This window comes from Musa acuminata, chromosome BXJ2-6 (genome assembly GCF_036884655.1).
Source record: "Musa acuminata AAA Group cultivar baxijiao chromosome BXJ2-6, Cavendish_Baxijiao_AAA, whole genome shotgun sequence".
In the NCBI taxonomy this organism is placed as follows: domain Eukaryota; kingdom Viridiplantae; phylum Streptophyta; class Magnoliopsida; order Zingiberales; family Musaceae; genus Musa; species Musa acuminata.
Genome location: NC_088343.1, coordinates 9,365,389 through 9,378,766, shown reverse-complemented (window position 1 = coordinate 9,378,766; position 13,378 = coordinate 9,365,389). Strand labels below are relative to the sequence as shown.

Below are 13,378 nucleotides of genomic sequence, written 5' to 3'. Positions count from 1 at the left end.
CACAGCGGCCACAGTGGCGGCGGCGCCGACGGGGCTAAGAGGGTCTAAGTACAGGGTAGTATGTACTTAGCCCATTATAATAACCAATTTAGAAACATAGGGTGATTTTGTAAATTTTCTCATGTTTTAGGGGTATCTTTGGAAATTTACAAGGAAGAAGAATAATAAGGCCGAGCGACATGCCACCGCCGTCGCCGCCTTCAAACCCCACCATCCTCTGTTCCTTCCCCGCCGCTACCGAAGTCGCTCTACTCCGTGAACGAGACCAAGAGATCCGGTGGGGCAAAGTTAGGCGTGCATCCCGCACCAGAAGCTGCAAGCTAATCAAACGTCAATCAATAATCTCCAAGTAACCCGAAGCAACAACCAAAAGGTGGAAACTTTCTGAACCCCATCGTCTGCGGCGGGCGTTTCGACCACCAGCTGCCCGTCTGTTGTCGTCCTTGGCGGTGGAACTTTCTTCCGGCTTTGGATGGATAGAAACGGCAGCGTGAAGGATGGACGGTGGAGGGCGGAGCACGCGATCGCAGGGAATAGCGGGGTCATGGAAGCTCTAAGGGAGCTCATCATATATCCTTTTCTCTACGCAAACGAGTCGCGCAAGCTTGGCCTAAAGGCATGCCTTTTCCCCTTCTTCTATCTTCTTTTTTGTTGCAGAAGGTTTGTGCTCTTCTTCGGTCTTTGTTTTCTCAATTGATTCTTGGTTGATTGGGATCTTCCTGCAGTGGCCCAGAGGGTTGCTTCTCTATGGTCCGCCAGGCACTGGAAAGGTATCACCTTTTTTCCATGACCAAACTAGTCTGTTTTTTTTGTGAATTCAATTTTGGCCAGTACAGACACTGCTTGTGGAAGTTCTCATTCAAAGATTTAATCGTGAAGGAAAAATAAAAGATAAAAGAAAATATAACTGCTTGTAGTTATGTAATACCTAAGTTTGATCCCACAGCAGGAGAGGATAAAGGCTTGATGTGTATAGTGTATACTATCATTAACTTTGACTTAAGCATGATGTTGGCTAGGCTCGACAAAGTTAATGAGTCAGTTATTCTGTCGAACTAGATTATTTCATTAATAGCTGAATTTGGTTGATCTAATTCATTTTAAGAAAGCACTAATACTCATGAAAATTATCTCTGTTTTTTGTATGTGTATTTGCAAATGGGAAGCTTTAGTGCAGTTGCTCTTGTGAATTTATGTTAGTATTTGTAGACATTTCTGCTATTGTGACACTTGTTCATGATCATCTTATTGTTGTCATCTGAGAGGAAGATTTGCTATCGTATCATTTACCTCACATGTGGATGTTGTTGTGTCTCAGACTAGCCTGGTCCAAGCTGTTGTTCGTGAATGTGATGCACATCTGACTATGATCAAGTAATGGAGAAAAATTACAGAGAGATGCCATCTTTTCATTAAATAAAGTTGATGCTAGTGCCTTTTACTCATCAAACATATTCCATGTATCCTTGTACATGTCATTGATGTTCTTTTTTGGTTTTATGTCTGTTCCCCATAGCCCTTATTCTGTTCATAAATCACATGCTGGAGAAAGTGAAAAATTTTTGCGAGAAGCATTCTCTCAAGCATATTCGTATGCGTCATCAGGGAAGCCATCTGTCATATTCATTGATGAAATTGATGCCATTTGTCCCCGACGCAGTTCTAGGTATGTTTGTGAGTTTTGCCCCCTTTCTTTTTCAGCTGAAGTTTGAATAATTCTTTGGTCAGGAGGGAGCAGGAATCTCGTATAGTGGGTCAGCTTCTAACCTTGATGGATGGAAGTAAGTCTTCATCCAGATCCCATCTACATATTGTTGTCGTAGCATCAACTAACAGGTTAGACATTTAAGTGTGTATGAACCAACTCAATGTTCAAGTGGTTTCTAGAAATTTGTTTCCATCCGAAGAATCCGACTGTCTCAATTATATGAAGTTAAGATGGATAATTGGTTGCATGTGTCTTGTTAGGGTTGATGGCATTGACCCAGCATTGCGAAGGCCTGGGCGCTTTGATTCTGAGATAGAAGTTACAGTTCCTACAATTGAAGAACGATTGCAGATTCTTGAGGTCTGACTTGTTCCATATCTCGTTGTCATCACTCTGATTGTAGAACATCTTGGTATACTTTTGAGTAAATTGCTCGATCAAAGTAGCTGATTTGAAAGGTTACTTGCCGGCACCATCACATGGTTTTAGCATATTGAGAGGCTGTGCCTCATCTTTACAACTTAATGCAACTTAATTTGCTCCAGCTGTATTCGAAGAATCTTCAACTGGATGAAAATGTGGATCTGCAATCTATTGCTGCATCATGTAATGGATATGTTGGTGCTGATTTAGAAGCCCTTTGTCGAGAAGCTGCTAGGTTTGCGTATCGTAGGTTGTCAGACTCTAGGGATAAAGATGCACTTATCTTAAAAATGGAAGACTGGGAGAACGCTAGAGCTGAGGTTGGTCCAAGTATGACAAGAGGCATTACTAAAGAAGTTTCGAAGGTGTCATGGGATGATATTGGAGGATTAAAAGATTTGAAGGTTAGATCCTTCACACATTTTCAATCTACTCATGTCTTGGCTAACCTTTTTCTCTAACTAGACCTTAATGTCAATAACAGAAAAAGCTTCAGCAGGCTGTTGAATGGCCTATTAAGCATGCTGACTCATTCGCAAGACTAGGAATATCACCAGTACGAGGTGTTCTGCTGCACGGGCCACCTGGGTGCTCAAAAACGACCCTTGCTAAGGCTGCAGCTAATGCTGCCCAGGCTTCTTTCTTTTCCTTGAGGTTGTCTTTCCAACTCAATGTGTAAATGTTTTCCTAGTTTCCACTTGTTAAATAAAAAATATTTCTAAAATGCTTTAAATCATTATATGTAAAAATAACCATGATGGTAAGCAACACAAGAGTGATACTTGTGATACATATTTAGGTGGAAGGTGCAGGGTTTTGTTGCAAGTTTTTTGCATAGTATAAATTAAGCAATGGTGAAAGACTGATGTAGGCTGCAATACGGACAAAGGTCTCACTTCATTTTCACCATTGTCTTATGACTCTTATCAGTGTTGTTGTCATTACTTGCGATGACTTTCTGGAGACCTTGAATTCAGGCATGACTTTGACTTTCCCAATGGGATTTGTTGTCATTTTCACCTCATGCTATTTCATGCACAAAATGCTATTCAGGCATGACTTTGAATTTTAGAGATTTGTGATTGTCATATTCTCTTATGCTTGGTTTTTCTTTTTGACTTGTGTATTGTCTTTGATAATATGTAATTGATGATGCAGTGGTGCCGAACTGTATTCCAAATATGTTGGAGAAGGGGAAGCATTGTTGCGAAGAACATTTCAGAAGGCACGCCTTGCTGCACCTAGCATAGTATTCTTTGATGAGGCTGATGCCATTGCTCCCAAACGGTAAGCATTAAAATGGCCCATGTGCTGCTTTAACCTAATTTTTAATGGGGCTAATGACAATCTGTACATACAAGCACTTGCAGCCCGAGGCACCTTTGGATATAACTAGTCTGGAAGTATCTCATTTCAAATTAAAAAATGTAATAGGCATCCTTTTATAAGTGTGCTTCCTTCAGACACATATCTAAGTGACAAAATATGTAGATGGAGTTTTTTCTTTCTGGAGTACTTTTGAGCTATGGAGAACCAGGTATTTAAGCTGAATCTTTTTAGTTTGTGGTGCCTTCGACCCTTACTTTCTTTTAGTACTAGGTTTAGGTAACATAAGAACACAGCCTCAGGAAGTCCTCTATTTTGTGCTCTTTAAAGGGGATTGAAACGCTTGACAGTTTCCTACTCTGTACTACATGGATTAGTTCCTTTTAGTGCTGTCAGGTTATCTTCATGATTACATAAACATGATGATTATTGGACTAGAACATGTTTATCCCACTGTTTATATGTGACGAAATGTTCCCTATTGTAGTGGTCATGGTGGGAGCTCAGGCGGCAATGTCAGTGTTGGAGAAAGACTTCTGTCTACCTTATTGACCGAAATGGATGGTCTAGAACTAGCCACGGTAGCGCTCTACCCATTGATAAGCTCTCAAAAATGAGGAGGGCTTATCCTCTTTGATAACTTTTCTGTCTAATTTCCATTATTGCACTTACAGGGAATCATTGTACTGGCTGCTACTAATCGTCCCCACGCGTTAGATGCTGCTCTTATGCGTCCAGGCCGTTTTGATTTGGTATGTACATACAGTAATATCCTATTACGTACAGTAACATCTTGTCTCACGTAGGTACAGTTTTGCAGTGTTCTTAACATTTTAGATGTTGGACCTGGAGATTTATCTGAAGACTTTATTTTGGCTATCTCTTACTTCCTTTCCTTGCCTTTGTAAAGATCTATCTTGTTTTGCTTCTGGCTTTATTCCCTTCTAGAAAAAGGATGGAGTATTATATCTTCATACTGGCTTGACTAAGAACATATTTATGAATCCAAAATGTCATGTAAATTTTCCATGCTATAATCGATTTCCTTTACTTTTGTTGTTGTCGATGACAATACTGTTGAGTTTCTTTAGTATTATGTATGCGAGCATGTGCATGCTGTCTGTGTATTCGAGCAATATCTTTTATATTACACATTGAAGCTAATGGACCGCTAATGGACCGGTGTATGCTAACTCGAGTGCTATTTTGTACCTGAATGAAGATGCAAATCATGTCTCCGTCAATTGCACCACTTTCTAACATTAGACCTTGTCGACCACACTATCTTAACGACTCGCAATGTTTATGGCTGTGCTGTAGGTGCTGTATGTGCCACCTCCTGATGCAGAAGGCCGTCATGAAATATTACGCATCCATACAAGACACATGAAGTTAGGGAAAGATGTGGATCTTAGAGAGGTCGCGGAATCTACCGATCATTTTACTGGCGCTGATCTAGAAGGCCTGTGCAGAGAAGCCGGCATGGTGGCTCTCAGGGAAGACATGTCGGCCGATTCTGTTTGCAATCGTCATTTCCAGACAGCAAGAGATTCACTGAGACCCTCCTTGACTAAATCAATGATTGAAGAGTATGCCAGCGCAAGATTTCGTAGATAAAGCATCTTTTCAAGGCTCAATTTCTACATGTACTTGTTTAGGTTCCTAACTTGGTACTCAGTTGGTTCCTGTATCATACAATTCTATGTCGTATTGGTATCTGATATCTGATTGCAGGAAGAGTATCGATATCAGTGGAGATGTTCTGATTGATTCCCCATCAGGAAAAGCATGTCTGATGCTAAATATCATGAATTGTGGGTAAAATAGTTTGTTGAAGATCCATGTATTCAGATGTTATCAGTAGATTAAAAAAATGAGAGTTACAGTTTTGTATGCTTTATATTTGTTTTACAGAACCCTACACATTCCTCTGTATTTTGTTTCTATGCTGCTATTTATTTTGGCAAAAGTAGATATGAATAACAACCATTTAAAATTGGTTTCATGAATCTTTTGCAATCACTAAACTTTATAAAACATAAGATTATGTCAAATCTCAAGAACATGTATTGGCCAAAACAATTTATCTTTAATGAGATGTCATTGAGGCTCACTATTTGCAAGGGGTTAATGTACGATGTCATTGAGAATTACATTTGATTAAAGATACTAAACAGACACATAAGTGAAACAACTCCATGACCATTGCAAAATTTAACAGAAGTGACAGCAAAACCATACATAATCCACAGATGAGTATGGACCAACTTTATCGGCACAGCGACCGACATCGTTCAGAATACTGTTCCCATAAGCCAACAACATATACGCACAGATGAGTAATTGGAGCCTATGAACAGGATATCAGCAGCAGTTGAGACCTAATTAGCCAGGTCTGTCATGGCTTGCTCATACTGGCAGTACTGTGAAGCAAAAACAGTGTCAATAAGAGGTGTGATGCATGAGACATGATCATGATACTTTAGGATATTTGCTAAATAAGACTTTGAATAACTCACAGTGAATCACCATTCCGATGCTTCCTCTCCATGACTTTCTTCCAATGATTATGCTCAAATTTCAAGGCCTTGTCATGCCAGCTGCAGAAAGGAAAGAAGTATGAAACGTCATAACTAATCCAAGGCAGGATGTCTTGCAAAGGAAAAAGGGAAAAAAAAAGGCGAAAAGCATGTGCTGCTTGTAGCAATAGGAGCAAAAGATGTATTGAATTAATACCATAAAAGAAGAATTAAAACAATCAAAACATAAAATGTGCTATCTGATCTGCTTTTAGCTTTTGATTCCACGATAACACCTTAAATTTAGTGTCATAAGAAAACGTTGGATAAAGAATGCACTCAACACATAGAAATGCATCTTTAAATTAGTGACAAAAAACTTGAGCAGACAACTAATAAAACATAAAGGATAAAGTGAATTGATTTGGATACTCAGCAAGGAGGTAATAAAATCTCTAAACAAAAAATGAAAAATATCAATATAGGGTACAAACTACAAACAACATTTGAGCAGACAACTAATAAAACATAAAGGATAAAGTGAATTGATTTGGATACTCAGCAAGGAGGTAATAAAATCTCTAAACAAAAAATGGAAAATATCAATATAGGGTACAAACATGGCATAAGGATGTGAATGAAAGATCATTAATCCAAAAATAGTTTTCTTGGTGGAAACTAAAAACACAAAATCGTATTACTATAACTAGGAAACCACAAAGTTTGCATTTCCCACTACAAGAGTTTGTCACCCACTGGACTTCCTTAAAAAGGAAATGCAAGTCCAAAGACTCAAATCCAGAAACCAAATGATTCCCCACAAAAACAAAATGCAACAAAACCCACAACACTAGCTAGACAAACTACAACTGTATGCAGTTCTCACTCCTGCTTTCATACTTCATCGTTTTCCTTAGACGGATGATATTCCACTATAGATAATATCTATAAATTTACTTGTTGAACTCCAAACCACCAACATCCAACCAAATATATGTCTCCTGATTACACATATCACGAAGACTTCTGATTTTACATCCACCAAATTGCATGTGACCATTATCTTTTATGGGGTCATTTTTTAAAACCTCTGTAAAGGTGACCCTTTCCGAGATCAATCCTTTGCCTTAATCACAAACGCAACAGATGTTACCAAAATTTCACCAATAAGATGGCAACAATAATGCTTATCAAGGATTAAACTCTTTTGTCACCTAGCAAAAGGTTGTCCCATCTTTTGTTACTTACTAAGAACCATCTACGTGAGAAGCAAGCCATAAAAAAACTGCAAATAGTTTCTTTAAAGTTGTTATTTTTTTCTTCCTCAACATTCACATCCCTTATACACTGACAAGGAATAATGGAAACTATAGCAAAGCTCATTGTACGAGACAGCACTAAAACAAATTTGATCAAGGTCAAGGGCTATCAAATATTATGGATGTTCAAAGGTCCAACCTTCGATTCAACAAGCATTTTATGCAACACAAGTAAAATATAATTACACGACCAAAATTGCATCTTGATTTCAACGTCAGATAGATCCTTTAGAAACATCTCACCGAAAGACATCGTAAATAGTTTTAAACTATCAAGCAATAAGCAAAGCCTCGACAGGCAACACTCATGATTTCCTAATACATCTTGCAGAACGATGCAGGTAAAGGTAGCACCAAAAAGACCTACTCTGATTGATATCAAAGGCCATGGAACATCATAGATGTCCCAAGACGCAGCCTTTAAGGATGCCACCCTCCGGTTCCTCCTCCTTCCCTTCCTACCCAAGGCTGAAGCTACTGAGATCATATGAAGCCGGAAAAGAGGGACCGAAAAGGGAATATAAACCTACCTAAGAAGGCAAGAAATGATATACCAACGTCAACAAAGATGGGGAAGCGAAAAGAGAGAAACCCTAAGGGCGAAGATACATAGTGAACCACAGAGAGAGAGAGAGAGAGAGAGAGAGAGAGAGAGAGAGAGAGAGAGAGAGACGACGTACTTGAAGCGCCGGGAGAGGTCGGCGGTGCGAGAGGTGCACCAGGAGACGGCGGCGAAGGCGAAGGAGCCCAAACATGAATGGAGGTAGCGGTCCGGATCAGAGTGGGGCACCCCGGGGTCGCCACGATACACCTTCCGGAACAGGTCTTCCATGGATTCCTCTGTCTCTTCCGCGCTTCCCTCCTCACCTTCCACCGACCCACTTATGGTTGGCCTCGGGACCGACCTAACTCGTGAGACAAGTCGACGCAGAGGGCCTCCACCTCCTCAGGGACGGGGGACCGACCTGAGTCGTGACACAAGTGGTAGTGAAGAGCCACCGCCTTTGCCGCTGCCTGCCTTGCGTCGCAAGTCAAGAAGCGAAGCACCCAAGAAATCCTCGCCGTCCGCTTCTGAGATTTTGGGATCCACTGTGGGCTTCTTTAGATGTTCCGATTCGATATTTAGATGCCTCGATACCAAAGAACAGTCATGTTTCTAATGCACAAATTTAATGAGATGGACGGATGAAGGCTAATACAAGCTCATGTGTCGTATAGCATCATACGAATAGATCCTCCAACTCGATCTCCTGCAAACTCAATTAGATGGAAGGAGACGAGCTAAATTCTGTGAGCAAACACGCATGAGAACAAGTTGCTATTTCTTTGGCGGTATCGAAGGAGAAAAATAATGGAAAAGCAACAGGAAAGATGACGTCAGTTGACTGATCTACTTACTACGATAATCTGTAACATTGAACTTTTTAAGAGTACTATGTTGTTCGCTGCATGCAGGAGAGGCATCCCAAGAACAATGTATGATCACAGTGCTCATTGCTACTTAATTCCATACCCCTGTGATGAACATATGTGTCTAATGATTGCCTGCTTGATCAGATCCAGCGCTTCTTGATTCCGGCCCACACCAGGGCAGCGACTACGGCCCCACCTAAATGTGCTGAACCTGAAATGTGTCCCTCGCCCTGAGGAATGAGAAGATAAAAAGAGATTAATCACACCATGATCAGCCTAAATAATAAAGCCAAGTTCTTGGTTTTTCGAAAACAAGTTTATCGTCGCAAGCCTACTGGATGAACTTATAAAAGCGAGTCGAGTAATTTAAGGCAAATGAAGAGAAATTGTGCTGCTCGACGTGAAAGCTGCTGATACAAGAAAAGAAAAGAAAGCAAATTCCTCATGGGTGGATAAAAAACTTAAAAGCCAGACGGAAACACCACAAATATACATATGAAAAATGGCCACTTTTAGAGCACATTAGATTCTATCAAGCACACGTTGGCAAGAAGTAAACAGAAGGGAAGATAGTGAGATCCTCTGCAACCAACACAGGTCTCAACAAGTCAACAGAAGTGACTAGAGTAGCCCGTCAAAGCAAACGTTATGCGTTAGATCGAACTACCAACTTGTTACTAAATAACTGAATTGTATTCCATTGTATAAAATCAAAAGCAATGTCAGATCACAAAGCAGCTAAAGATTAGAGAAGGTTGGCAAGAAGTGACGAGGCAGAACCTATGACGGAAAATGACTCACTCCGCGAGGGGGGACTTTCACAGCCTAGCAATCCATTCAGTGGTTTTAGAGTATTTGTGCTCCTATTGTTATGAATGCAGAAAAATATAAGCTCTAAGGCTGAGTTTTTACATTCGACATACCTGCTTAATCCTCCACAAATCAGTTCCAATCAAGAATGCTCCCTGTAACGACATAGCAGAGGCTAAGTTATGGACATGTAACACAATGTTTTCTTAAAAATCAAAGAGCACAAACTTACCATTAATACTGCAGGCACAGGTATAATGAAGTTGATATAGTATATATTTTTTGGGAAAAGAAACACATTAAGAAGAATTATGGCATTTACGGCAGCACTTGCACCCTGCATGACATGGTGGCATAAGATTTAGAATAAATATAAAGAGAAGTAGAATTTTTTGTATTAAATGAAAATGAAGAAAAGGACAGGGCATAAGTAGCTTAGTATTGAGTGATCACACAGAAGTGGAACTGGAAATATACAAACAGATATGCTAAAGCTATGTTAACGAGTCTGGTAAAGCATACCGGCATTTGGCATTGTTCAGATGCATATGGATGATTAAGGAGGAAGTGCGATACTTCCTCTTAATTGACATACTTCTCTATTTACCTTCATGGATAAAGTAAGACTAAGGAAGATCATTTTTGATAAATAATGGAGCATCTATAGTGGGAGGAGATCTGTGGTATAGTAGTTGAGAAAGTAATATCACATTTATCTTTTATATGTATATGTTTGTGTTTAGAAACAATGAATAAAGATATGAAATATGAGTAGCTACATATGTGTGCATATGCATCCTGAATGACATGGCTAGAGACAAAACATACCAGTGCAGGAATTCTTGATTCATCCCATCCTCGATAACCCTAAAGATATCAAGATGGAGATCCAAATTACATAAGGTTATTTAATTGATAGGGAAATGATAAAAAAGAAAATCGAAGCATCAGTGAGAACTTATATTTCTGAAGGAAAATATGATGCTTGATCTCAAAATAGCAGTAGTTATGTCTGTTACCTTTGAAGACGGAACCATAAATGCCTTGTGCACCAAGTAGAAAATTGATCCACCTAATGCACCAGCTAAGTACAATTTCAGCAAAAAATCAGGACCAAATAGGTTGCCAATCTGTTTGCCACGATTAGTTTCTGATAAATTAGTCAATATATCTCAATACTGTTAGAACTGCAATGCACAAGAAACTTTAGGTACAACTGTTACCCTTACAAAACATGCTTTGACAAAAGTAAGAACAAACAGGATGTCAAGATTGCAAATATTAAAGAACTTGTAATTCATCTATCAGGAATCACGTCCATGAAATAGTAGAAATCATATGGTTGTGCTTATGTAACTAAAATACAATAATGAATAAGGTTTAAAACAGAACTATTCTAAGAGTGCTCTAAATTAAATAATTAATAGCCTTGACTAGAGAATTTTTTATTTTCAACAAACAAATGATCTTTCATGTATTCTACAGTAACCTTACTCTTAAGATTGCCTGAAAATAATTAAGGAGAAGACCTTTTCCAAGAGTCACACCCTTTCGACATTTACCATGTATATATATTTGTGTTTTCAATACCACATTTGTAGCTCATTTAATTCCATCAATACCAACACTTAACACCCAAGTCCATCCCTATTTCCATGCAAGTGATAATGTTCAGAAATAATGAATGTTCAGCCTCGGACCACAACTCATGATTCTAAAACTGTCATACTCACCTATTCTTCTGAATTCCGATAGCTGCCCATCATGTAATTGTTCTATCCACTTAATATGTTTTTCCCGTAAATGTATCTTCAATTCATAATTCGGTTTACTATCTCATTGTACAAGAGACGGACGACCTTGAGACTCTTAACCAAATTTTCTGCAATAATTTCTAATATATTCAATAGGCACACACATAGGTTAACATTCTCAAGTTCGAAATGCATGACTACCATCTCCAAATATCTGCAAGTGAATTTTCCTCCATTGTCTGCAGATAACTATGTTACTAAAACTAACCCCTCGGTAATTTACGTCAACTCAAGTTTCGAAGCACTCAAGGATAAATACAACCAAACAACATTCATTTATGATAAACCATTGAAATTTGAAAACCAAAAATGAAATTTCATGTAACAGATCTTACACTTGATCCGAAGAAGTAAAGGCCGATCATATTTGTCACAAGATGGCTGGTATTAGAATGACTAAATGCGCTCGTAATCAAAGTGTGCAAGCGGCCACTTTTAAAATTGTCAAGTGAAATCTGCTCAATGGATACCAGACTAACAAAATTAAATTCCCATATTTGTCATCAGGTAGCATGAAAGCAACAAAACACCTACAGTGCCAAGATTAAGGCTGCAGTCCTGTTAGTTCTAACAGGAATATAGGTTGATTCACGATAGAAATAGCAACAAGCAATAACACTTCCTGCAAAGTTAATACCATAAAGTGTTTCCTCATGAATGCAGGATCAGCAATCCGCCATAATAAGAAAACAGCAACATTAGCTCCAATCAAACCAAAGACCACTCCGTCTCCATTTGCTAACGGCATCAATTTTCTCCTGCGATAAGGAAACAGAAAGCTTGTGCATGTCCTAACAAATCAAAAGTTTGCACATACGACTTGGCAGCTTAAGCTCAGAAATCCTATGTATGAAATAAAAGGAAAAAAAAAAAAGTCCATAAAACCTTAAATTCGAATCGAGATATCTTCGATTTCTTTTCAGAACAAATCAATTTCAATGGCTACCTTAGTTCCTACGGAGGATGAGGATCATTGATCGATTATAACAAACAGCTGTGGGACCATCGCCGCGTACAATTGTCAGCAAAAAAACAAGCCAAAATTTCTTCGGAAGAATCGAATGTAGTTACCAGAGAGGGAATCCATGCGAAGAGATGAGTCGTTTGGGATCAAACCCGGACCGCCGCTGGAAAGAGATCTTGAGAGCGCGGACCCCGTCAAGGACGAGACCCTTGAGGCCGACCGCAGGCACGGCGCAGAAATGGGCTCTCGTCGCCGCCTGCGATGGCCGGGAGAAGAGATGACGGGTGGCGAGGCCGGAGGGGAGAGGGTTGGCTTCCGATCGCCACGGACGGGGGAGGCGGCCAGAGAGAGAAGAAGCGCCGTGGGATTCGGGCGCCGAGGAGAGAAGGAAGCGGCCATGGGAAGAGGAAATGGGATTCCTTCCTTCCTTCCAGAATAGATGGAGGAGAAGCGAGTGATTCCTCCGCATCTCCTCGGTCTTCGTTCGCGTTGTCTTCGTGGAAGCCTCTGCCACTCTTCCTTTCTTTCTCAGCAGCAGGACATGCCCTCTTTATTCTCCTCGTCGGTGATCCGTCGCGGTTTGGTTCGGTTCGCTTTGGATTATCGGGCACACTCCTTATTCCGGTTCACGTTGCGGTTTATTTTGCACGAGTGACGCACGCTCTCTCTCTGCGGTCTATCTTCGTCATCTCGGGTGTGCATTCTCTCGTAACTCAACGACAACAATATATTACATAATTGAAGCTAGCGAATCCGCAGAAGACGAGCGTTCGAGAAATCATGTCTTCTCAAGGGTCTTGACACCGATCTTAAAGCATCCTAAGGCCCATCATACCCTGGCCAACTGATATTTGGCAAGAACTGTGCGACGCTCACATCTCTTATCACGGGTCCCTTTGACACCGATCTTAAAGCATACCAAGGCGGCCCATCAGACCGTGGCCACCTGCTATTTGGCAAAGAACTGTGCTGCGCTCATCTCTTCTCACTGGTCGCTTAATCATGGGTGCTGCAGAAACAAAAAAAACTGAAGTGCAGGCGAAACAACTGAGAGAAAAATTGCAGAAGAACAAGACAAAAAA

General features: G+C 40.1%; 3 protein-coding genes across 5 annotated transcripts; 1 reads left to right on the top strand and 2 right to left on the bottom strand.

Moving 5' to 3' along the window:
* Nucleotides 1–52: 52 nt before the first annotated feature.
* LOC135583011 (cell division control protein 48 homolog B-like) lies at nucleotides 53–5,357 on the top strand. Of its 2 annotated transcripts, XM_065112279.1 has the most exons (12): nucleotides 53–616; nucleotides 726–770; nucleotides 1,319–1,374; nucleotides 1,517–1,666; nucleotides 1,729–1,836; nucleotides 1,969–2,068; nucleotides 2,254–2,535; nucleotides 2,616–2,785; nucleotides 3,290–3,418; nucleotides 3,945–4,038; nucleotides 4,132–4,209; nucleotides 4,778–5,357. In XM_065112279.1, exons 1-12 carry the CDS (start codon nucleotides 473–475, stop codon nucleotides 5,072–5,074), a joined length of 1,653 nt encoding a protein of 550 aa, XP_064968351.1. In that variant the 5' UTR covers nucleotides 53–472; the 3' UTR covers nucleotides 5,075–5,357. The 2 variants fall into 2 exon arrangements, with proteins under 2 accessions (XP_064968351.1, XP_064968352.1); XM_065112280.1 differs by lacking the exon at nucleotides 1,319–1,374 and having other exon boundaries at nucleotides 476–616.
* Nucleotides 5,358–5,526: 169 nt separating this feature from the next.
* LOC135614670 (uncharacterized) lies at nucleotides 5,527–8,312 on the bottom strand. The gene is made up of 3 exons (XM_065112277.1): nucleotides 7,976–8,312; nucleotides 5,977–6,057; nucleotides 5,527–5,880 (listed from the first exon to the last, which is right to left on the bottom strand). The coding sequence occupies exons 1-3, from the start codon at nucleotides 8,125–8,127 to the stop codon at nucleotides 5,856–5,858; spliced, it is 258 nt and encodes an 85-aa protein (XP_064968349.1). The 5' UTR covers nucleotides 8,128–8,312; the 3' UTR covers nucleotides 5,527–5,855.
* Nucleotides 8,313–8,392: 80 nt separating this feature from the next.
* On the bottom strand, nucleotides 8,393–12,840 carry LOC103987516 (RHOMBOID-like protein 12, mitochondrial). 2 transcript variants are annotated; one of them, XR_010487629.1, is made up of 9 exons: nucleotides 12,404–12,840; nucleotides 11,970–12,090; nucleotides 11,668–11,787; nucleotides 10,538–10,648; nucleotides 10,347–10,385; nucleotides 9,751–9,855; nucleotides 9,632–9,673; nucleotides 8,694–8,938; nucleotides 8,393–8,545 (listed from the first exon to the last, which is right to left on the bottom strand). XR_010487629.1 is itself a non-coding variant. In XM_009405844.3 (8 exons), exons 1-8 carry the CDS (start codon nucleotides 12,763–12,765, stop codon nucleotides 8,849–8,851), a joined length of 990 nt encoding a protein of 329 aa, XP_009404119.2. In that variant the 5' UTR covers nucleotides 12,766–12,840; the 3' UTR covers nucleotides 8,661–8,848. The 2 variants fall into 2 exon arrangements, 1 of the variants encoding a protein (XP_009404119.2); XM_009405844.3 differs by lacking the exon at nucleotides 8,393–8,545 and having other exon boundaries at nucleotides 8,661–8,938.
* Nucleotides 12,841–13,378: the final 538 nt, after the last annotated feature.